Genomic DNA, 25,761 nt, shown 5'->3' with positions numbered 1-25,761 from the left:
AGCAAATCTCTCCTCATCGGCGAACCGTTGGATTCGGAGTGGCGTTGGCGCAGAGCTGGACGGAGGGAGCAAGGGGAAAACGCCTGGCAACAGAAACGAAAGGGGCCAATATCTTTTTAACGAATTTATCGAGCGAAACCGCATTTGTGCACGTCAACAGAATATCTGTCGTTGGTTTGCCCCCTGTCATTTGAACGCGTTTTGTGAACACCGGTGACGTTGAGCATCAGCTCGTCCACGGCTAGCGGCGAACAATACAAACGGAGCGACCGCAAACACCGTCGACATGTCCGGCTACCAGGGCAAGAAGAACATCCCCCGTATCACCGTGAGTATTCCTGGCTCTCAATGCTTGAAAAGGACGAATATTCTGTGGAATGAAATGATGAAACCCCCTCATTGCATGGAGTAAGACCGCTTGAAAGGGATTAATCTCTGAAAGCAGTAATGGAGATTGTTGGGGAATGTCTCAGACAGCAGGTAACGGTAACGTTAGACCTGACATGACAGCTAGAGCTGACACACGGAGTCTCAACCTGAGCACTAACACTGATAAGGATTTTTGCAGGTTTGTCATCTTTTGAGAGGCTTTTAGTGACATGTCATCGGCAGCATTGTTCACACTCTTGTGTCACTTGTGTCAGTAAACCTGCTTTTGTTTTGCCGTGAGAAATATTTCTGCTCAGAATTTCACAGCTTTCAGCTCCTTCAGGCCTGTTGTCAAGTCCTTTGCATGTAGGACCTGTTTTCCCCAGCGGAAGGCTTAAAATACATCTGCCTTCCAGTATAGACTCTGACATATAGCCAAACCTATGTAGGTTAAATATTTAGAATCATTAGAATAAATTAATGATTTGATAAATTGCTTTATTATATTTTCTAACTACGTGGTCACGATCTGCAGACTTGATGTATAATGAATAAAGTCTCAATGTTTTGTGCCGTGAAACAGATCTGCAGGGGAGGAGAAAACCCCCATAAAAGAATGGATTTGCATATCCTTGGAAGACCCACCTTTGAAAGAGCCTCTCTTTTTATGTTAAATCCTTGCTCACTTAAGCTGTCTCTCATACAATGGTTTCCCCACCTGCCCCCGCCCCCCCCTCTCCACTTCACCCCCAACACCCAAAAAATGCCATTTTGCCTTGATAACCATGTTAAATGGAGAAATCTGTATCTGGTGTCGTTGAATGAAAATCCTCTTTTGAAAAGTAGGTCAATGGATGTGAACTATATCTCAGTCGGAGCAGCCTTTTTATTGTGGTTAGCTGGTGGCATGCAATCCAGTATGGGCATATCAGTGCTGATGAAAAAGGCCCTGAAGTTCGTATAGTTTTTTTGGGAGAGTGAATTAAAATGTGTAATGATGCTCAGACCCTAAGCATAGGGGTGGAGGGAGAGAGTGGTAAAGGACTGATGAGAAGCGCTTCTAGGCGTGTGCTGTTAAATCTTGCCCACAGCCATTGGACACCCAGCTAAGCTTCTGCCATCTTAAGGCCTGGAGTTGAGTCTCCTCAGCGGGTTGCTGCCAGTGATATAGTCTTTACACTGTAAATCCTAATGCAAATCCTAATGAGTCACTGCTTGATGATGTACAAAAGTATAATCAAGATATTTGCAGTCTACCTAATACTGTATTAAGACTAACCAGCAAGTTCCTCCTGAGTGGGATTAATCCAACCAGCAGAGGTCAAAATGGCTATGAATTAAAAAGATGCTGTTTGTATTAAATGAGGAATATTTTTAATAATTTTATAAAATAATAAAATAATCTTCACGTGACAACTAGAGGTTAATATTAAAATTGATTTGCTGTAGAGACAACTCCCTTTGGAACCCTTAGACCATCATTGTTTGTCTGTCTGAATGTCTGCCCATCTCTTTCTTACTTTCTTGCTCTCTCTCCCTTTTTCTGTCCTCAGCTGCATTAGCAGTGTCTGACAGTGTCACCCTGTCACACCGCAACCAATGCAGGATGAACGCTGCCCTTCACTCTTCACAACACAGACACATACACACACAGGCCCACATTATAAGCATTTTTTTTGTACACAGTCAGTGTATTTGCCTTAGACACTGTTCAGTGATGGCTGTCAGTTTCTGCTAAAATTGTTTGGCATAATTCATCCATTCTTTATTAGCATATTGAATTCAGTGGTTCAATAAAAGTCCAGTGTGCCATTTTTTTTCCTCCCCTGGTGCCCAGGACTATAGTCAAACTAAAAGGCACTTTTGGTAAACAACAGTCTTTGCAATTTCTAATGGCATGTTCTCCATTTGGTGACAGATAAAATATAGAGTTAACAGGCCAATGAAATAACCACTGCTCACCACAAAACAAGACATGAATGGTGTGTGAATATTTTGAGAAGCTTTGCCACCAGAATGTATCACCTCATCAAGAACTAGCATATTGTGATAAATATCATGGTGTCCCTGCATAACTGTGGTTAAGAGACTTCAGTTGAATTAATGAAACAGCTATATAAAATTACAGAGGATATAAAAGTAATAGTATGAATGTTGCAGAAAAACAGAATATATGCCAGTCAAATCAGACAACAGTGTACGTTTGTGGTAGTTTTGGATCATTTTATGTTCCTGAGAGCATAGTATGTCTCTTTACTAAAGGTAATCTACTCCTGTTCACATCATTAATTCATTGTCTGTAACCGCTTATCCAGTTCAGGGTGGTGGTGGGTCCAGATCCTACCCAGAATCACTGGGTGCAAAGCGGGAACACCCCCTGAAGTGGGGGGCCAGTTCTTCACAGATACACACCTAGGGATTTTTGAGTCACCAGTTCACCTAACAACGTGTGCTATTTGGACTGTAAGAGGAAACCGGAGCAAACCCACGTGGACACGGTGAGAACACACCAAACTCCTCACGGTCACCTGGAGCGGGACTTGAACCCACAACCTCCAGGTCCCTGGAGCTGTGTGACTACAACAATACCCGCTTTGCCACTGTTCCGCCCCAGTTCACATCATATTATTTTTATTGTTTCTTACTGATAACGCATACTGCAGCCGGGTGATTAATTTCACTCACACCTCATTATTAAGGGAAAAGTTATCTCACTCAATGAGAAACTTTCTTTTTTTTTCAACAATAAGATAAGCTGATGTCATGTTTGCTTAAAAAAAAGACCATATAGACTGTATTCTTCAGTCAGGTTGTTTTTCCCCATAAAATATGACAAGCATTATCCTTTATGTCTGGAAATGTACTTGCTGTAAACTACTAGTTGGCCTACATATGATGGCTGCCTCGGGTATCCTGTGACCTTTGGTGCGTCGGTTGTGCAGGTCCTCAAAAATTAGTACTAGATGTACGCAAGGTGCAGTACATACATAAACATACTCGCCACTGTCAGAACATCTTTATTTGAGCAGCCATACATACCACCAACTAAGGTTCTATTTCAGGATTGTTGAATTATCAAAAGACAAATGTACTTGAATGTCGGCATGTTTACATTATGTAAATTCGGAAGTTGCCTCCTCCAGGGTGTGTTCCTGCCTTGTGTTACTGCACCCAGTGATTCTGGGTAGGCTCCAAACCAGGCATGACCCTGAATTGGAGAAGTGGTTACAGATAATGAATGAATTAAATTCGGGAGTTCTATATGGGCAACGTTTTCTTGTCTGTCATCTAGTGGAAGGTCTTAATCTACTCAATTACAAAACAGCATGGACTGTTCACGAAAGAAGCGTTTTTTCTCCTTTGGGCTGCAAACTAACCTTGATTTACAAGAGTTCTCTAGCTTTTATGATGTGACAAGTATATTTTCCATTTTGTAATGATTCCACCAAGGAGACCCACCACAGTGATTAGTACCGGAAATGGCTTAATTATGACTGTGTGTGGTAAAAAGTGATTCTGCAGACGATATTTTTCCACTACAGAAATATATATATCCATTACTCTGTTCTTTGGAGAGCTTTGATTTCATGAGCCTTTGGGAAAAATTTCAAAATATTCTTTCCTCTTATGCTGATGTCTTTTGGGTTGCCAGTTAGCATATTAATCAGGAATTTAGTTTTACAGACAGTTTTGTACATATCCACAAATTATGCTTGGATTTGTGGATTTACATGAAGCTTCCCATGTGGTTATGGCAAGTTAAAAGGAATATAAATGCTTAACGCACATTTAAAAGTTAATAAATGAGAAAACAACCAAAACCGGTTTTGGAGTGTTTCCCAGAGCTCCCCACTGCTTCACTGGGCATAGAGTTCTGTGACATGTATCAGTGCACATTTTACAGGAGTTATCTCGGGACACCTGGTCATATATTTTCTATGTACTTAGTATGTATGCCCCGTAAATTACATACCGGAGTGACCACTTAGGAAATTGCAATTCATCAACCCAAAAAAAAAAAAGAAAAAGAGTGACTGCGGTCTTTTAAACATGTGCTGTTAAAGACATTAATTTGTCAGTTGACATGTGCGTGTTATGACCAGAGATTCTGCACTTTGTCTGTGGACAAGTATAGGCTACAAATCCGTTTGTAAAAACAAAACCAGACACAGCTGTACATTATAAGGATCAGAAGGAGGAATAAGCATGATCTGGCTAAAGCAATACAAAGCTCTCAGAAGAGTGGTGCAGTTCCAAAGAGGAATGCCTCAGAGTGTATGCAGAAGACAAAGTCCATTAAACCTTTCCCTCTGATCAGCCACAGGAGTTCTTCTGCAGCGTATCCGTCAATGCTCAGGATGACTGTTCGTTCAGGAATCTCAAAGCGCTTGACCTAGTTTATTATCCTGGCATTCTTGTAGATCACATCAAATCTCTGCTGCTGCTGAAAGCAATTTTGTGTCATGTATTCAGAACTACATCTGGCTTTTCCATAGTAGACATTTACCTGATAGTAGACTTATATACTATGGCTTTGTGTTTATACACAAATTAAGGAATATTCTGCTGCTAGAGTTCTTTTTAGTAGGGCACAGAGGGGCTTCTATATAGACTGGGTGAGTCTCTGTAGGCCATCATTAACAGCCCCCCATATTCCCTGTGGAGGCTTGGCTAAGAGAGGACTGGACGTGAAATAGGCCAGTCACAATGCAATGAGCTGCAGGAAGTCCAGGCGAAGATAAGTGCATCTTCATTCACCACTTACCACCACCCTCATTCTCTAGACACTCCACAAAGCTCTATTGGGATCTATTAACAGTCTCACTGATGGAAGCTAGTGCAAAAGTGTAGCCACAATTGTATTGAATTATGGCATTTTTGACTGATTTATAGTAATGATCTGACAAACTATGATGTTCTTTGTGTGCGCTTTGAATCTGAGCAGACATACTGCTTTGTGTACATGTGCTACACATGTCTTTGAAAACAATCAACATTAATAACGGTAAATTTGGCATTCAGAATGAAAAACTGCTTCATTCAATCAGTGAAAATGATTCTTTCACTTTCTGTTCTTTCTGTCAACTTTGAAATGAACCCAAATAGCAGCCTGTGAATTATTAGACAGACAAGCAAATAGGAAACTTAGATAGATCTATGGTCAGACAAGGGTACCAAGTATATTGGAGAGTTTGTACTTAAGTTAATTTAGCACACATTTTATGCTGTGCATATGGCCTAATCATTTCAGATTGTTTATCAAAATCACAATAGAACTGGCGTATCTTATCTTCAAGAATATGCTAGGAGACGTAGAGGATTTTTGGTGAAACTTCTGCTTAAGTCAAGTCTCTTATCTCTACAGCCTGGCTAGGGATATGAAAGAAGATTTCTCCAGAAACAGGAAGTCATTGCCCTAGAGGAAAAGAGTTCAAGTGGTCACTCTCTGCTCTTATGTAATGAGTCATTAATGCCAGTGCTTAAATACTGCAAAGGATTACCATGATTATTAATCTATACATTTGAAATAGAAACATTGTATAATAAACAGTATTTCACCCAGTGAAACTACAATCCCCATTTCCAAAGAGATTAAGTGCAAAATGTAAATAAAAGTAATGCAAAAATGTGCAAATCATGTAAACCCTAAATGTTACTGAAAGTAGTATGATGATAACGGAAACTGAGAAATGTTATTGCTTTTTGAAAAAAAAATGGCCTATTCTAAATTTGCTGCATGCAGCACATTACATAAATGTTGGGGTTGGACAACAAAACAGCAATTTGTGTAATACTAAAATAAAAAAGAAAAAGATTAATTGTCAACAGGTCAGAGAGTCTTTCAAAATTAAAGATGGAGAGGAGTTATCCATTCTGTAAAAGACTGCATGGGCAAATAGTGAAATAATTCAAGCAAAACATCCCTCAGCTTACAAAAGTAAGTAACCTGGAGATTTCCTCTCTATATAATATCATTAAAATGTCCATAGAATCTTGAGAAATCTCTGTATGCCCAAAACCACTATTTGCTGACTGTTGAGCAGCTGAAATCATATTGCATCAAATTAAAAACATTTCAAAAAACAATAATAAATCAGGGCAGCACGGTGGCGCAGCAGGTACTGTCGCAGTTGCACAGCTCCAGGGACCTGGAGGTTGTGGGTTTGATTCCTGCTCCGGGTGACTGTCTGTATGGAGTTTGGTGTGTTCTCCCCGTGTCAGCATGGGTTTCCTCACACTGTCCAAAAACACATGTTGTTAGGTGGATTGGCGACTCAAAACTGTCCATAGGTGTGTGTGGTGCCCTGTGAAGGACTGGTGCCCCTTCCAGGGTATTTTCCTGCCCAATGATTCCAGGTAGGCTCTGGACCCACCGTGACCCTGAACTGAATAAGCAGTTACAGATAATGAATGAATAATAAATAATATTTTTATCATTTGACATAATAAAAATACATATAAATTTAAAACGATTTGCACATGCTTGTAGGTTTTTATTTAATGTTTTTACAGCTTTTGGGAAAAGGTTTTGTACTAATATAATTACTATTTTTTTCTGTTTGATGTCTATTTCTGTCTGGCAGCTTAAAGACAACTGCAAGTATCTGAAAAAGTCACGGTCATGCAACCTATATTATTGCAGCTGCTTCAACTGCAGCAACTGGGCCCGAGTGATATGGACAAAATCACGATAAATTTTTGATCGATATAGTTATTACTATATAAAAATAGGTAACAATTTCAAAAGAAATAGTTCTTAAAAATTTTGTGGATACTTAAATCTTGGTCTTTAATGTTATTGTTTATGTTATAGTACTGCTGTTTAAAATATAAAAATATTTGTACAATAAAATGTTAATAAAATTTTATTAACGTTTTATTATTAAATAAAATGATATATACAGTAAGCATATAATCAAATCCATGAGGAAATATTTCACTAGACCCATGTAAATTCATTTTGTATATCCTGATCTCTGTTTTATGGCATGTATACATTTTTAAAACAAACATCTCCACAGATCAAGAGCCATTTCATGCACATTTCTTACTTGCTGTAAATAAAAAAATGTCATATTAATTTATGCCCTTGTTCATATTGTTTTTGTTAGCTGATGCTAATCAGCTAGTTAGCTAGTTGAGTTTTCAAACTGGATTCACAGTCACGCCCCTGTGCCAAATTCTGCCAATTATAAACATTTTAATTAATGATATAATTTTACATGTAGCGTATGGTGGCCTTTATGTAATATCAGCAGTAATTCTCTTTAATGTATTACTTACTGCTAAATCCCCAGACAAAACACTGAAAAGTTGCTTGGGTTAGTTTATTTTTATTTCCTCCAGAAAAACACAACAGTAATCCACAATTTATTCACCATAAATCAGTGTGCATTTATATTCCCAGTGTTGTTCGGGACATTGGATATTCTAATAAAACCTGCCAAAATCGTGAACTGACTAGTCGTTTGTTTGTTTGTTTGTTTGTTTGTTTGTTTGTTATATAATTCCCTCTCTGCGTGCACTCCTTCTCACTCCACATAGTTCAGAATGCAACAGAACGCCACAGGTGACTGCCTGTTTGTGTGTCACTTGTAGCACAGTCAGTTATGAAGGGATCTGAGGCTGCTTCCTCAGAGTCAGAGCAGGAGGACCTTTAATCAAAATGAAATTTGATCAAAACCTTTAATTCACTTGGGTTGGTGATAAGAGAAGCATCAGATAAGCAGTTACCTGATTCTTTTTTCTGAAAGAAAAAGCAACTTTTATGTTTAGACATATTGTTGTTTTATTTTGTTGTTACCAACTAACATTGAAACAGACAGAAACAACATGCAAGTATGTATTCTACCAAAGAGAATGGCTGTTATGCAAATCTGTTTTAGTATTATATCAAAACAAATGTAGTAATTTAACATTTCACATAAGTTAGACCTTTTTAGAGAACAAAGAAAATGCAGGAACAGAGATTTGTTTCTCCTTTTTTCCAGCACACATTTGCATTTTGGAACCAGAGCAACCAAATATGTCGACAGAGTGCCAACAGACATTTGGTCCAAGAAGCTCACCCATCGCATCGCAACCATCGTGTCACTGTGTGTCATGACCTCCAGTATTGGAGCTCTCTCTCAGTTTTGCACAGATGGGTGGAATTTCTTACAGTTTGGACAATAAAACATTTTTCTTTTGTAGATTTCCATGTTTCACTGTTGCTGCTGTCACCTATTCAGTGAAACTGGCAAGATTCACATTCTTTTACAATTCCTGTAAATACAGTTATGTTAAGGAGGAGTGCTGCTCTGTCTGTGGCCTAGATACCAGTGATGTGATGTGCATCCACAAACATGTTATGTTTTGTATAATACCCCGAAGAGACATGGAAGTCATTGAAGGCTGTTTTGATGACTGTTAGTTAATGTGTATCAGTAGAGCAAGCTGTTGAGTCCTTGAACACAAAATCTGATTTGATATTTATGATATTAGGCATACAGTATGGGAAAAGTAGCCCACTGCTAGAATACAGTGCTTTCAGAAGGTTTTATTCATAATTTCCCAATACATTATTATGAATGTCCAAATAAAGCATGAAAAACCTTTTAAATTTTTATTATTAGTTTTACTAGATAAGAAAACATCAGCTTTACAAGAAAAGGAAAAAAACATGAATTTGTAATATAAGTTAATGTAATGACATTATTTCTCATAAATATCAAGCTGTTTCATTTGTCGATTTATAGTGACATTTTAGAACTATTTGCAGGGCTGCTGGTGCTAATAAAGGCTTCTGATACCCTCCATGCATGTTTGATTAAAGTGTAATTACAGAGTTCTTAGTTAGGTTGCGAAATGTTGTTCATGAAAGTCTCATTGTTACACCCCATACTCTGTCTTCCCCTCATAATAGAACCTTATATGTATTACATAATATGGGAACAGTGCCAGTCTCATTTATTCTTCTGCAGGCCACTGTGCATTCGGACAATAAACAAACAGTCCACTGAATTCTACATGACTACTGTGGCAAAGGTTCATTATAATCAGACATTCAGCATTTGTCCCCCTTAAATCTATCACAGCAAGTCAATAAAAACAGGCCAGCCAAGTGACTGAAAGAGATTATAATTAGCTCATTTCTGAATGGATTGTTATACAAGTTGCCGGGACCTGTCATTTTCTATTTTGTAGCAAGAGCTCCAAAATAAACCAGAAAATCTTGGGCCTAGGTAACCAAACATTTTTTACTTTGATTGGTTGTCATCCTGTTCATTTTGGGCGTAGTTCAGGATCAGAATGTGAAGATCTTTTTTAGTGAGGGAAACCTCAGCAATTAAGTTTATTTACTTAGAGACAGTAAATATAAATTGTGCATGTATTTTAGGGATGTCAAAATTAATATATAAATATAATCACTCTTTTAAAATAACATTAAATAGAACATCCTGCATGAATCGCTAATGATTTGTTTATATTATGATACTGCATATTTATAAATGTATAAGTAATAGGACAAATCTATTGGACAAGCCCATTAGCTGTTTTTGTTTGCAACGTAGTGTAGTTTTTGAAAATTACTTTATAAAGGTTTTCCAATATTTTTGAGTCTATAAAAGTAAATGCAGGGCAGCACAGTGGTGCAGCAGGTAGTGTCGCTGTCACACATCTCCACGGACCTGAAGGTTGTGGGTTCAAGTCCCGCTCTGGGTTTCTGTCTGTGAGTAGTTTGGTGTGTTCTTCCAGTGTCCACCTGGGTTTCCTCCAGGTGCTCTGATTTCCTCCCACGGTTCAAGAACACACATTGATAGGTAGATTGGTGACTCAAAAGTGTGCAAATGTTTGTTGCCCTGTGAAGGACTGGTGCCCCCTCCAGGGTGTGTTCTTGCCTTTTGCCCAATGAATCCGGGCTCCAGACCCACCGCAACCCTGAACTGGACAAACGGTTACAGATAATGAATGAATGAAAATTAAATGCAGATGTTTTACAATTAGTCTGTTTTGGTAAATTCTATTTTACTAGGTTTTATATATATAAAAAAAATAACTTTACCCACAAGGAAATGTTTCATACTCAGATGCCTATGCTCTGAGTGCCACAGTCCAAAGCTATGTCTAACAATGTTAAGATGCTTTGGATGTTCGCAATATGTTTTTCTGCACACAGCATCAGCGGCAGCACTGTGGGACAGTCAGCCATGATGCTATATAAGGGATAGATTTGGATTCTGTTCCTTTGTGTGTGTGTGAGTGTGTTGTAGCAATAGCAGTACAGCAGACAGAGAGGCTTTGTCTTAGTGAAGACAAGGCCTTGGAGTCCATTTCAGTTTGGACACTGGCAGATCATAACTCTCCTGTGCTTTGCATTCCCACTGAACCTAAGTGGTATTACTACTATTAATTATTTACATATTGATGGGCTTTTGCATTTGTCTGTTTTCTGGTCAAATTTTTAGTAATGATAACGCTATACACAAGCATTACAGCAATGACTGACTGAAGCACCAACATGCAGTTAGAGCCTTGAAAACTTTAAAACAGACATGTGTGGTTACTTCACTAAAAATAAAAGGCCAGAGACCACACTTCATTTATTACATCCCTAACAAAACAGACGTGATGTTTTTATGTTTTTCATTTTTCAGCATCACAAAAAAGGCAGAAAACTACACAGAAGCATTGATTACTAACACTTATATGCTGGGAAAAGTTAAAATACTTCCCAGTTTGAGACTTAAAAGTTGCCTACATTATCTGTTTTTTGCATTCATGTAATAATATACACATTTACTTCTGTTGTGGTCATAACCATTGTTCCGAGGACACCAAGAACTTATTAGATTTATTAGCTATTTTATTTTAAATAATTATTTTTTTGTCTATTGCCTTTCATCAGTAATGTCTTGCATCAGTAATGCTCCATATTTTTTTCTGACACATAACACTGAGTTATCTTCTCACGTTGAATGGTTGGGCAGAAACATCTGTGGTTTTTTTTATCTGAAGCCAGAGTAGAGCTTGAGGTTCTCCAGTCTTTTAAAAATAAAATGTTAATGTACTGTTTATCTGATGGTAAACATTTCATGTTCTTACTGGATTTGCATGTTAAGGGGTATTTTATCACTGTCTGTATTATATTTTTTTAATGTCACTAATGTAAATTATCACTTTTTAATCTATACACATCTAATTTATAGTTGCGATACTGTAAAATGAATAACTTAAGGGGTCTCTATAAGCATTAAACATTGAAAAGTTTTTTCTTTGTAAAATAAAGGTTGAGGAGAATTACCAAATTACATATTCTTGTTTTTATTGTATTTTTACTAAAATTACCAACAAGGTTTTTACATATATACAACTATTTTGCTTATAGCAGTTTATTCCAGCCCATGTTTGTTTAAGTAAGGAGTATTTTAATCCAGGTTACTTTTTAATGCATACACGGCAACAAGACAGAACAGATATAATTTACATATATCATTCTTTAAGGCACATAACACTGTGATCCTTTTTTGTGAATATGCTCATGTAAATATTAAGCACACCCATAAACCATCCCCAAGAAAAATATATTTGTAAAATGTAAGTCTCTAAGAAGGCTACTACTTTTACTTTTACCTATGTAATTTGGTTATCTGTAGAAAAAAGCCCAAATAAGAATCTGCATCGTGCTTGTGGTTAAGATTCTACTACTTGGTGATTACATTGATAGGCAGATTTCAGACACAAACTATTTTTGGTTTGTGTTGAACTTTTATTCTGAGAGTCCTGCTATTTTTACAGCTGTTTCTGGAATAGGAATGTAATTCTTCAGCATCCATCATAAAAGCAAGAAGGGAATAAAATACTGAATGTGAAGAATATTCAGTAATCTTGTTCCTTTGAAGAAGAACTAGTGCCAACTTTTATTTTTCTGTTCATTGCAATATTGTCATGAGAAAAAAAACACTTTCTTTACAAAAGCTCTTATTTCTTGGACTATGTATTTTGGGTAGGTTTTAGTTTTGTTTAGTAGGTCTCTGGAAAAGCACTCATGATAGCTACTTACTAGCGCCCATCCAATCAATGATTAACACTTATTCAGCAATTATCTCATCTTGTCAGTGCTTAATTATGGCCTGTGATGCAACCAAGAGCAGGCTAGCTCTTTCAGCAGCCTCCTTTTATATTCTGGAGTGGCAGTGTTTTTCTGCTGGGGAAAATGTTGGTGGGCTGATGTACTCTGGTGTTGATCTACAATGGAATGCGTGCCCAAGGCTCTTCAGTGAGGTTTTGAGGACTTCACACCTCTTTTCTCTCTCATTCTTCCATGCAGTGTCCATGTCTTAAGCATCAACTAAAGGTTACAGGTGAACTAAGCAAGGATGGTTTAGTGGCACAAGAATATTTTTGCTCCCAATTCTATATTACACTGTGATCTGCATGAGCTCAGAAGAACACAGTAAAGTCCTCTGTTGGCATTCTGTTTATTTTGCTTGCAGTGACATCTGGCTACAATATTGCAGATAACTTTGTAGATACTGTCTCTTACCCTGTTGCCCCAATCTGTTAAATCTCCTCAAAATCTTTTCTATGGCTGTCATAATTCATATCACTGTAATTTGCAGAAAATTTTCATAAAAGTTATTATTGAAATGTATAATGTAACAAGTTAATACATTTTTAATGGTTACTTAGTGATTTCAATGGCAAATCAAGTTCTCTATTCAGACCATAACTAATGCGTTCATCTGCTGTATGATTTAAATATGCAATATGTGTTCCATTAATCTTTTTTAATGTCCCTAAATTGTGATACTGATTTTCCTTTTTGTATGTTTTTTGAAGTGCAACCAACTAGACACAGATTTCAATATAAACTATAAACTACAATAAACGTGCTTGCAACATTTGTGTTGCTGATGAACCAAAAGAACAAGGTGTTTCTGCAGTTAATCTTGAGTTTCCAAATTAAGTTTGGAATTCAGTTGATGACATCAGGAGATTTGTAGTCATGCTGAATTAACAGGTGTACACAGCTGTTCTGAATCTGTGCAAGTATGAGCAGAGCTGTATTACAACCTCCAACCACTCTCTCTTTATCTTTTCTTCTCCCTCAGAGTGACCGTCTCCTCATCAAGGGGGGCAAGATTGTAAATGATGACCAGTCCTTCCTTGCAGATATCTATATGGAAGATGGGGTCATTAAGTAAGTTGTGGTTTTGTGAGTTGTGTCTTTATGCTGTTGTTAAATCTTTTTGTTAATGCTTTACAAGCAAGATTTTAAAAACAAGTACAATCACAACATTTTTAAGTTAAATTCAGATTGCCTGTGCATATATTCTTAAAGATGAAAATAACAGTAAATCTCCCACTTTCTCAGGTGTAATGTAACAATCAAAGGTTTCAGCATCTTATCACACAATATTGCATCCTAGAATCCATACTTATTTATTAAGAAAAACATTAGATGGTGTAAAGATTTAGCCCTATATTTTTCAATGTACTCTGGTTATTTACAATGTTTGCCCAACCTTTTTAAAATTTTCACTCACTCCTCAGGCAAATTGGAGAGAACCTGATTGTTCCTGGTGGGGTGAAAACTATTGATGCCCATGGCATGATGCTGATCCCTGGTGGCATTGATGTTCACACCCGTTTCCAGATGCCCGACCGGGGCATGACAGCAGCTGATGACTTCTACCAGGGCACCCGTGCTGCTCTCGCTGGAGGCACTACCATGATCAGTATGTGCAAAACTGAAGAGCATTAACTTGTAAATGCACACCTCAGGTTGTAAGCAATGTGACCATGTGTTTACTCGTATGTTTAAACATCTATTGGTAAATATAAATATGAAATGTAAAATATGCATTGATTATGAATATGAAGTGTCTGCCTTGCGGGACACCTACTCATACAACATTTTCTTTGAAATCAGATAACAGAGGAACATTAGGATATAGACGATTACTTGTAGTTACAGTTATAAATACTGCTCTCCTTAATTCTACTCACTTGCTGAGCTTTTGTAGGATTGCATGGTATGCATAAGGCTACAGCAGATGTCCTGTCTGGGTGGATGTGTGAGATGACTTGGGGTGCACAGGACTAGGAGGCCAGCTGCTTACACAGACAGCCTCAACTTAGCTTCATAGAGTGTGTGTGTGTGTGTGTGTGTGTGTGTGTGTGTGTGTGCGTGAGAGAGAGAGAGAAAGAGAGTGAGAGAGAGGGTGAGGGTGAGGGAGCGATTCAGTCCACACTGTCAGGCCCAGGACTGCAACGTCAGGCATGTGCAGAATGCGACAGCAGAGCCTCAACCAGCAAAAATGAGCAGGATTTGGAGAGGGCTGCCAATTAGCTGTTTCCTGGAGTTCTCCCAGGACTGCACTGCACTCCCCCACACTTACTCCTACTCAGGGCTGCTGGGCTTTATTGTTGCTGTTCATGTTTTCTCCTGCTGCTGGGTCACATGTTTGATTTACCTTGTTGAATGCTTTCAGAGAGATGTTTTTGCTAGTGTTGTGAAATTTAACAGAATTAAGAAGTAAACTGTTAACCAGAGGTATTGTTTGTGTGTTTTACAGTTGACCATGTGGTGCCAGAGCCTGGCATAAGCCTCATAGCAGCTTTCAAACAATGGAGGGAATGGGCTGACAGCAAGTCATGCTGCGATTACTCTCTCCATGTTGACCTCACCGAATGGCACAAGGGCATGCAGGAAGAGATGGAGGCCCTGGTGAAAGACCATGGTACACAAAACTCTGAAATTCAATAAATCTCAAAAACTATATAAGATTGGTGACGCATTTTTATTGCATTTAATTCAAATTAAAATTCAATTTAGAAGTGTGCTTTAAATAATTCTATTTATTCAAAATAAATTGGCTTTACACAATATTTGCAAGGGACAAATGCAAATGTTGACCATTTAAATGTGGATTGTGGAAACTGTGTTAACTTTAGTTTCCTGTGTTTACACGAAGTAAATCACAAAAATTTTGAAAGACTCGACATATAAGTGACAGGTTTCCAGATTTAATCAGAGTTTTGAGCTATGAAAATTGCCCCATCCGCTGATTTAACACTGCTAAAGCTGGAGCTAATCAAAACAACATTAAGCAAAATTTCAGTGCTTTATAAAATATTGATGGCAAATGTAGCATGTGGAGGCTATTTTGATTGGCTGATAACAATTTTTGAACAATTTTTATTGTTTTGCAGGCAGTAAAATGTACTGTCATAACATAGTAATGTTTCTATTAATAGCACATTTACTCTACTTATTCTGTGATATGTAATGTAAAACACAGCTTAGATTCCCAGTTTAGATTAGATTGCATTGTCTATATACTTGTTTACTTTGTCTGGATGTTAAGTTTATCTCTGTAATCTTGTGGGAATACATACTTACATGCCTCTTTTCTGCATCTGTGTAGGTGTCAATTCTTTCTTGGTCTATTTGGCTTATAAGGATGTTTTCCAGCTTAACGATTCCCAGGTACGATTATGGAGCTTTTAAATTATAGTAAGTTGTTTGGTGTTAATATGTTATTATGACACATTCAAATAATTATTATCAGTGTATATGTAATCTGGTGTATCTAATTGCTGGTTTACTGGCAAACGGAAAGTATTTTGACTGAGGAAATGGTTGGGTGTATATTGCAGGCAGTCTCTGGGGAATTAGCAATGAAAGCCTTTATTTCCTGTAGCTGTAGATTCCGGTTAGATTCACTACAGATGATGAGAGCTACCTCATTTCTTCATGTAGAATGCAAACTAATGTTAGCAATAAGTTAGACATGTCTATAAGAATCACCTCTCAGTCTTCTATAAAGTATCTTGCTTTTGGCAGCGTTACCTGCTGTCTTCCATTAAATCCTTAAAATAGTAGTCTTTCATCTTGCTAAATATGCTTTGAGAGCATTGATTTATGTTCCTTTGCTTAGGTGATTCTGTCCTTGTATCTGTGAATCCTTGCCAACTACTACAGTCTTCTTGGCTGACAGCAAAATGTCTGGCTCTTTGTGTTTCCTGCTTAGATGTATGAGGTATTTAGTGTGATCCGTGACATGGGAGCAATTGCCCAAGTGCATGCAGAGAATGGTGACATCATTGCAGAGGTAACACTTATGTCTTTTTTACCACCAACTTGACATGTATTAAGTGGCTTCAGTCATCCTGCTGAATTACCCTCTAATGATATAAATATTTCAGGAGCAGAAAAGGATCCTAGAGCTGGGCATCACTGGACCTGAGGGCCATGTCCTGAGTCGTCCAGAGGAGGTATGCGATTGAAATATTGTACCTGCTTCCCTTAACACATCTTTACACACTCTATAGGCAAAGATTTATGGACTTCTGCTTACCCAACGTTCATTCTAATGTTATTGGGGACATATTATACACCTTTTCCACAATTGTGGTTCATTTCTTAAGTCTTTGCACTTGATGTCAGCTGCAAAGCCAAAACAGCTTGTTTTTTATGAAAACATTTATATGTTTTCAGACTTAAGCGGCTCTCAAAAACACTGACTGGGTTGTCAAGTTTCAAGTTGTGTTGGTAGGTACTCCAGGTACTGAAAAGTATGCATTGAAAATGTGATTTTTTTTTGTCCCCTTTAACTGGTAATTTATGCCCCCTTTGCTGCAATAGCAGCATATATTCTAGGCCTAAGACTACAGTTTGAAACACGACTGTGGGTATTTGATCCACTTGAGGGAATTCACCCACAAGAACATTAGCGAGATAAGATACTAAGGTACACTGGTTTGTTTACATCCCAAAATACATAGACTCATCCCAAAAGTAGTGAAAGATAATATATAACTACAGTGAATACAGACTCACTGCGCCACAGCCCAATCCTGGAGGATTTATTGCCCTCTAGGATTGTGAAGAACACACAGGTAGTCCACAGGTCCACCCTCATGACCTCAGGTAAAATTCTAGCTGGCAGTAAAGTGAATCACAGCTTTTAAATGCAGGACCTCTGTGCTTATTGGTTGAAGCATTGTAGAAGGAAGATCTCACAGCAATTAATTGACCAGTGCTTGGTGCTTGGTGCTAGTGTTAAACATCATCAGTTTCATCTTACATACACATTTTAATTTCTGTGTTTGAACTGAAATGGATGATATATCTTTTTATTTTTCAGTTCCTGATTCTCAAGTGGAGTGGAATAGGTTGAGAATTCCTGCTCTAGCCTACACTTGCCTTTGATTATGTTATACAGCCATTGAGAGAGAGAGAGAGAGAGAGAGAGAATAAAGTGTAGAAAACAGAAAGACCTACCATTTACAAGACAAAGTTTCTACATTAAATAGTTTGTAAGATATTGATTCTAGAAGAAGAAAAAGAAGAAATAAATTGAGTAGAGTATAGTACAGTACACTAAATTCTAGAACATAAAGCGAGTGCTAACTTTTAAGCCACAGTTTTTCTTTGTATTTCACTTTGTTGTATTCTTATTGTCTGACTCTGTAATGTGCTGTAAAAATCCTCTTTCATTGTTGGTCTTTATAGCCATTGATCACAGTGTACGGAAACACTTTGAATTGCTTTTGGATCAGGATGGTTGCCTGTGGACAGCACTGTCAGCATTAAGGGGATGCTGAGTAGAGGTTTAGGGAAAGGTCCAGGTTGTAATTCAGCATGAATATCAGAGAATAAGTCTATGCTCTTTTTATAGGTGGAGGCTGAGGCAGTCAATCGTGCGATAACAGTGGCCAATCAAACCAACTGCCCTCTCTACGTCACCAAGGTGATGAGTAAGAGTGCTGCTGACGTCATCGCTCAAGCCAGGAAAAAAGGTGAGGCCATCATTCGAGACAAAACACCAAATAAACAACATTTTTTTCACTGCAATTAATGAGACTAAGCCAGAGCGCATATTATAGAGTTTTATTCAGATTCTCCATTAGACGTTTAGACTGAAAGCTGGCCTATTAGGGAGATTTCCTTAGTAACCAAATTCTAAATAGTTAAGATATTTTGTTGATGCTCATTTCCAAAGAGACTACACTGCACTGGCAAGGTTGCAAACACAAAATAAATGAACCTGTATAATTTCTACAACTACAGGCAGTAGAAAATCTGGAATTAAAGTATTGCAATTGTAGCTTAACTACAAATAACAGAATAAGCAGCTATGAGAAAGGACACCTGTAAGTAAGTGGCTACCACTAAATATTTATCAAATAATATTGCCACTGTTAATACGCAAGCAACATTTAACAAAAGTAATATGAGCTGAGTGGGTGGTAAATGAATACATACAACAGTTAAAGGTTTTCAACTTACAATGCTATTTAGCTAATTAATTCACAAAATCTGTTTTCTCTTCAGAGTAATTTAGCACAACCCCGTTTTAAGTACAGTCTTCAGTAATGCTATGGCCCATTGATGTTGTGTTCAGAATGCATTTTTGACAAAGCTGGGGAAACAATGTTGAATATTAAAATTTTAACCTCAGCCTTCAACCCAACAATAAGCGAAGTGGATGGGGTCTTAATTAAGGATGCATCCCACCCCCAATCCCCTTGCTATGCACTCCCTCAATTTGAATATGTAGAACAAAGCCTAGGGATTAATTTGTGATTGTTGGCTGTGGTTGACTGAATTATATTAACCCAAATCCAGAAAGAGCTACAATAAGAAATTTCTATACAGTGTCTCTACAAATTCTTTTTTTATTTTTTTTATTTTTTTATTATAACATTCAGATTTAAATGACTCATGTTTATTGAATGGTTGCTGATTCTTCTTTCTTCTCGTCTCTCTGACAGGCACTGTAGTGTATGGGGAGCCTATCTCAGCTAGTCTCGGCACAGATGGCACTCACTATTGGAGCAAAAACTGGGCCAAGGCTGCTGCGTATGTCACGTCTCCACCCCTCAGCCCGGATCCCACTACCCCCGACTATCTCAACTCCCTGCTTTCATGGTGCGTGCTACACACATGACCCATTTCCCATGAGCCCTATCCTAGTCATAAATGCAGTGCAGTGGCTACATAAATGTAGCTGAAGCCGTGGGCTTTTGTAAGTTAAGTTCTGACCACTAGAGGGAGCCATTTATCCTGATATGAAACAAGCTTTCTCTTGAAAAAGCTAAGTCCTGTTATCTAGCAAAAGTCAAAGAACACTGTTACTCGCTATTCATTTGATGCTTCTGTATTTATATGGACAATTAAAATAAGATCGCTGTAAATATCAATAACATTTTTTGCTATGAATTATGAATGAATATATTTTCATTTCTGAATATTAGTTAATTTTTTTCATAAAGTATTTTTTTAATCTAACATGGACCTATATATATCCTATGGCAAAATGTTTAACCCAAAGTTTAAAATAAGACCTCTTCTCTGGTACGAAGAGTGAGCCTTTCACCACCAGATTGGCCTAAAATCTTTCTAAAACTTCTGCACATATTGCTTGTATGAATGTATGATTTCATAATTTGCTCAAAGTGAATCTCTGTTGTTTGTCTCTCTGGTGTGAAGTGGTGATTTGCAGGTGACTGGCAGTGCTCACTGCACCTTTAACACCTCACAGCGTGCTGTAGGCAAAGATAACTTCACCGTCATCCCAGAGGGCACCAATGGCACCGAGGAGAGAATGTCCCTTGTCTGGGACAAGTGTGTGGTGAGCATAAATATGAGTTCTACAATGATTTTGGAACAACCTGTACATGCTGTTAATGCTGAATGCAATGCAGCTTGGGATTACAGGGAGAATCTGCATTTTAAATGGATGAGTACATTTAGTTCATATTACAGTTAGTTTATTCTGTGTATTTACTTGTACATACCATTATTGTTCATATAGCTGTCATTGTAAAATACTGTCCTTGCCCATAGGTGTTAACTTTGTTACTGAAATCACTGAGAACGTTCTGGTTCGCAGGTGACAGGGAAGATGGATGAGAATCAGTTTGTGGCTGTGACCAGCACCAATGCAGCCAAAGTCTTCAACCTGTACCCCCGTAAAGGTCGCATCGCTGTGGGCTCAGACGCCGACCTGGTGCTGTGGGACCCTGATGTCACTAAAATTATTTCTGCTAAGAGCCACAACCTGGTAAGTACACATGCACACACATACAGTTTATCGTATTATAATAAATTATCTTTTAAACAATCAAGACAGACACATGAGCAACTGTTTACAAATTCTTATAAACCTTCAGGTTTAAGGCGGTATACAGTACCAGTCAAAGGTTAGGACATGCTGTAACCGCTTATCCAGTTCAGGGTCATGGTGGGTCCGAAACCTACCTGGAATCACTGGGCGCAAGGCAGGAACACACCCTAGATGGGGCGCCAGTCTTCACAGGGTGACACACACACACATATTCATTCACACACTCAGCCCTAGAGACACTTTTGATTCGCCAATCCACCTGTGTGTTTTTGGACTGAAGGAGGAAGCCGGAGCACCTGGAGGAAACCCACACAGACATGGGGAGAAAACACCAAACTCCTCACAGACAGTCACTCAGAGCAGGACTCGAACATCCAACCTTCGACATCTTATCATTCAATGTTTTTTCTTTTCTTTTTTTTTATTATTTTCTACATTGTAAATGAATATGGAAGACGTTAACACTATGAAGGAACACATATGAAATTATGTAGTAAACAAAAAGTGTTAAAAACCCAAGAATATGTTTTATATTTTAGATTCTTCAAAGTAGCCACCTTTTGCTTTGATGACAGCTTTGCACACTCTTGGCGTTCGCTTAATCGGCTTCATGAGGTCGTCACCTGGAATGGTTTTCAGTGAACAGCTGTGGCCTTATAAAGAGTTAATTTGAAGAACTGCTCGCATTCTTAATGTGTCTAAGACCATAACTTATGTAGATTATGTATGAGGTAGGGGCTGGTACACAGTTCTATACCGTGACTAGGCCCTATTCCAGCGAAGGACTTTTTTTACATGACTAGAATTGGCATAACTGTAAAATGAGCTGAATACTTCAATATTTTTTCCTCTGTATTATTGCTAAATATTTGACTATTAATTTTTTTATTGAAGAAACAAGCCTGCAGACACTAGGAAATCTATAGGGCTTGGTGTTTAAATTTGATCAGGTCAGCATGTAGTGAGAAGTTTTGTTTTATGTGATAGTTTTCTTAAGAATATCATGTACCTTTTTACAGTGTTGTTAGCACAATTTTGGCAGTTTTGTACAATCCAAACACTTTTGTACACTTGAGGCAGACACCAGCATTTTATCCATCTATTAAGTTTGGCCTTTGGTACTATACATTTTTTTCTGTTCATACTCTGCTCAAGAGTTCTCTGAAGATTCCTACTAAAAGAGCTCATAAATTATAACTACTCATCTCATTTCTGACAGCTGGGCAATGTGTCACTTGCTGTTAGTGTTTTGGAGTCCTTTCTAGATGTCTGGTAATGTAGTTAGTGTGATGAGGTCAGACACGAATCTGGTGATCTCTCTCTCTCTCTCTCTCTCTCTCTCTCTCTCTCTCTCTCTCTCTCTCTCTCTCTCTCTCTCTCTCTCTCTCTCTCTCTCTCTCTCTCCCTTCCTTCCTCCCTCCCTCCCTCCACTGGTTCTGTTTTCATGTCCCGCTGTCATTGTCCACTTGGATCTGCTGGTCAGGCTGACACTGACGGCTGTGGTGATTGCATTTGCTCAGAGCTGTTGAAATGCAGAATCCAACAAATCCATCAAATACATCTTTATAATTAAGTCAATGTGCCAGGAAAGCTGTTAATCAAAATCGGTTATGTTTTCAACCCAGATTCTTTTGGATGTATGTGGTTAGAAAAGCCCATACCAGCTGTTTATATTTAAATAAATAATTAATCTTTATGGCCATAGTTTTGCTTTCATTTCTTTGATTTTAAATCTCTCTCTCTCTCTCTCTCTCTCTCTCTCTCTCTCTCTCTCTCTCTCTCTCTCTCTCTCTCTCTCTCTCTCTCTCTCTCTCTCTCTCTCTCTCTCTCTCTCTCTCTCTCTCTCTCTCTCTCTCTGTGCAATTCCAGGCAGTGGAATATAACATTTTTGAAGGCATGGAGGTGCGAGGAGCTCCCTTGGTAGTAATCAGTCAGGGGAAGATTGTACTGGAGGATGGAAACCTCCATACCACCGAAGGCTCTGGACGTTACATCACCCGCAAGCCCTTCCCTGATTACGTCTACAAGAGGATAAAGGCTCGCAGCAGGGTGCATTTTCATCACTTCTTTCTCATGGATTCAATCAAAATTCTTTGTACCACAATATAAACCTAAGAACCTAAGAAAAGGCTTAGTGAAACCTCTCAACACTTTCTGTCTGTTTTTGAAATTGCATATCAATTGCATACCACGACTAAGCTTTAGGGCTGCATGGTATTGTGCACATTAATCAGCAGTGGCTGGCTTTACAATCCTGAAATTTTAGAAGACTACAATATATAAATATGCCTCTCACAAACCACACAATACGCTGTGATTCTGTTGATCAAACTTATACAATCGTAACAAGTGTTTTGTGTGTTTTTCTATTAATCTCACCTAGGACACATCAGAGGGTTATAATATATTGCCGTGGATATTACTAATCAACACAGATTATATTACATTATATTAAAATATTGTCATGCCGTCCTCTTTCATGTTCTCAAGTAAAATTGTCTTCTCTGTCCTCAGCTTGCTGAGCTGCGTGGGGTCCCACGTGGTCTTTATGATGGTCCAGTGTGTGAAGTCACTGTTACCCCTAAAGTAATGACTCCTGTCACCTCCAACAAGGTTTCTCCAGCCAAACCCACTCCTCAACCCATCCGCAACCTGCACCAGTCTGGATTCAGCTTGTCTGGTCAGTAACAGCCTCCTGGCGCTTTGTAAAATGATTTATTTTTGCTAATCAAATTTCATGTAACTGTTAGTTTTCCTGCAATTTCACATTAAATCAGTCTATTTTACTTTCTTTTCCCTCAGGAGCTCAAATTGATGACAATGTTCCTCGTCGTACCACTCAGCGCATTGTGGCGCCCCCTGGTGGCAGGGCCAACATCACCAGCCTGGGTTAGATTCCCCCGTGTACCCAAACCAACAAAAAGGGGTGGGAGGGGGTTGAGAGATCCATGGGCCATTGGTCTGGTATCACTCCATCCAACTGGACCCCCACCAGGACCCTGCAAGCACACCTCCCACTCCCCATATTATGCATCCTCCATTTCACTAACACCTATTTTCACCACATTCACTCTGTTGTACTCCCACAATTTCTAGGCTCCATTCTGGGGAAAGAACGTTTAATTTTCAGTGTTCAATGAAGCAGAGAAATTAATATGTATTTCTCAGCCCTTTGTTTTTATTGCTCTTCAACCACATTTATTTATTTTTCCTTGTAGGAAGAGTCAAGTGAATCAGATCTGAATTTGTATTGTTATTTATGGTTCAAATAGGATACAATCACACAGGAAAATGTGTTCTGTTCCTTATTATACTTCAGACGATTTTCCCATTCCCCATAAAAATGTCAACACATCAGCAAAAGCCTGATGTTTGGGAAGCTTTTTGAGCTAGGTGTTGTTCTGCTGTTCTTTGTGTTTTTTATTGTGCTGCCAGCACTTTTGCAGAGCATTCACTTTGGTCTTCCTCTTGCCTCACTTTTCACACTTCTATCCACCTCTTTGTCATTATTTCTTTTCATTTTCATTGTATTTCAGAGTAATGTCTCAGAGAGTTTAAACAGATTGCTTTGTTTTGAGAGAACTACGCTTTTTCAGCAGTTATAGGGTTAAACCATTCCCCACCTCACTCTTTACACAGTGGGGGTGTTCACTATAGACACACAATACAGTTTGGGCAACTCTTTGTTGAATGAAAGGAGAAAACAAAAAAGACTGGAGCCCTTTTTTTACTGCTTTTGCCCCCTTATACAGACACCCTTCCGTAGACCCCCACCCCCATTACCACCACCACAGCTATGGCTGTCAATGGGTTAGAATGTTACCCAGGCAACTGCCCATCAACACTTGGCACAGCTGTTTATTGAACACGACAGCCATGCTGTGGGTCGGTAGTGGCCCCCTCTCTCTATGCCAGATGCTGTTTGCTCAGCACTGCTGATGTGGGAATGGCCAAAGCTTAACCATCCCACAGCATCACAGTGTACACAGCCCCACCAAGGGGTGTGCTTAGTCATTGCGAAATCCCTTCTCACCATCTTTAACAGCATAAAGCTCTCCCTGTGACCTTTACTGTAAGGACATTTTGTGGCTTCTGTATTAACCATAGTAATCTCAGAAAAGACAAAAAAAAACAGTTTCGTCTGGCATGTGTAGAATTGATCCTGTGGAGGTAAGGTGTTGATTTGACTTATCTGTTGAACTAAGAATGATTTTTTTAATGCTGTTTTGTTTTGTTTTTTAACGTCACATTCACTTGCCTGCCTGTTCGCTAGATGATAAAGTTCTTGACCACTGTCTGTGAGTATTGTTATAATAAGCTAAGCATTTCACATTATGAAGAAAAAAAAACATGTACAGAATTAATCCCTCTGCCTCATTCCGTCCGTTAGAATGAAACGTTAGGCTCTGGCTTCAGCTGTCAAGTTCCCTGAAATTGATAGCCGATTCCTTAACAGAGATGCTAATCTGAGCTAGCAGGAAAAAGGTTAGAGAAGACTAAACCACCCATATCAGTTCTAGTTATCCTTCACACCCTTTTGTGCAGTATTATCCCACACTGTTTTAAACAAACGACCCCCATATGTTCTTGGGAAATGTTGACCTAAGCAGTAACTACTCCATCTGGGTTAACTAGACAAACAAAAGACCTGTTTGTCTTTTGTGAAACAAATCATATTCTAATCAGTGAGTGGAGCTGGTAGTTTCGTGCCAGTTTCACACTCCACTCCTCCAATATCCATGCCTTGTCATCTAAGGATATCAGTTTTTGCTAGGTGTGATGTCTGTGGATTGCAGAGGGGGAAGTATAATTTAGTGTCTTTTTTATTTTAATTTTTATGACTTGTTGCCCTTTGCCATCCATTGTTGAAGGTAAAAAATATTGATGGTGTATGTTTTGTAGGCTACTGGGATCTACAAAAGTTTTCTCTCTGGAAAAGCTTTATATCCCATAGGTGTTAAATGAAATGATTTTAAGTATTAAAAAATGGAACAAAATGTAAATCTTTTGTGTGATTTTTGTTTTTCTTTTTTTAATCTGTATGAAGTTCCTTGGCCCCCTCCAGGGTGTGTTCTCACCTTGCGCCCAGTGATTCCGGGTTACACGCAATGAATGAATCACTTCATGTGAAATGGGAGCATTAAGCCTGGAAGGGCATCCCTCCTAAAACCTGCTTAGCTTTGGGTGTGGATCATCAGCTTGGTGGCCAATAGTGCAGCACAACATACAGTGCATCACAATACACCTGCAGTATCATTTCTGCACCCAGGAG

At 38.5% G+C, this 25,761-nt stretch overlaps 1 protein-coding gene across 1 annotated transcript; it reads left to right on the top strand.

Moving 5' to 3' along the window:
• Positions 1-25,476, top strand: dpysl2a (dihydropyrimidinase like 2a). The gene is made up of 14 exons (XM_066643886.1): positions 1-328; positions 13,464-13,552; positions 13,906-14,090; positions 14,931-15,095; positions 15,783-15,844; positions 16,389-16,469; positions 16,564-16,632; positions 18,039-18,159; positions 19,135-19,291; positions 19,853-19,994; positions 20,256-20,426; positions 22,359-22,538; positions 23,004-23,169; positions 23,292-25,476. Exons 1-14 carry the CDS (start codon positions 287-289, stop codon positions 23,381-23,383), a joined length of 1,722 nt encoding a protein of 573 aa, XP_066499983.1. The 5' UTR covers positions 1-286; the 3' UTR covers positions 23,384-25,476.
• Positions 25,477-25,761: the final 285 nt, after the last annotated feature.

Source organism: Hoplias malabaricus, chromosome 14, assembly GCF_029633855.1.
Source record: "Hoplias malabaricus isolate fHopMal1 chromosome 14, fHopMal1.hap1, whole genome shotgun sequence".
Classification (NCBI taxonomy): Eukaryota; Metazoa; Chordata; class Actinopteri; order Characiformes; family Erythrinidae; genus Hoplias; species Hoplias malabaricus.
The sequence above is the reverse complement of the archived record's forward strand: the minus strand, read 5'-3'. Positions and strand labels throughout refer to the sequence as shown.

Coding starts and splice junctions, on each gene's coding strand:
- dpysl2a (XM_066643886.1), top strand. CDS start 287: ATGTCCGGCTACCAGGGCAAGAAGAACATCCCCCGTATCACC. Junction 15,096..15,782: donor GGCCCTGGTGAAAGACCATG/GTACACAAAACT, acceptor GCATCTGTGTAG/GTGTCAATTCTTTCTTGGTC. Junction 18,160..19,134: donor CGCTCAAGCCAGGAAAAAAG/GTGAGGCCATCA, acceptor TCTCTCTGACAG/GCACTGTAGTGTATGGGGAG.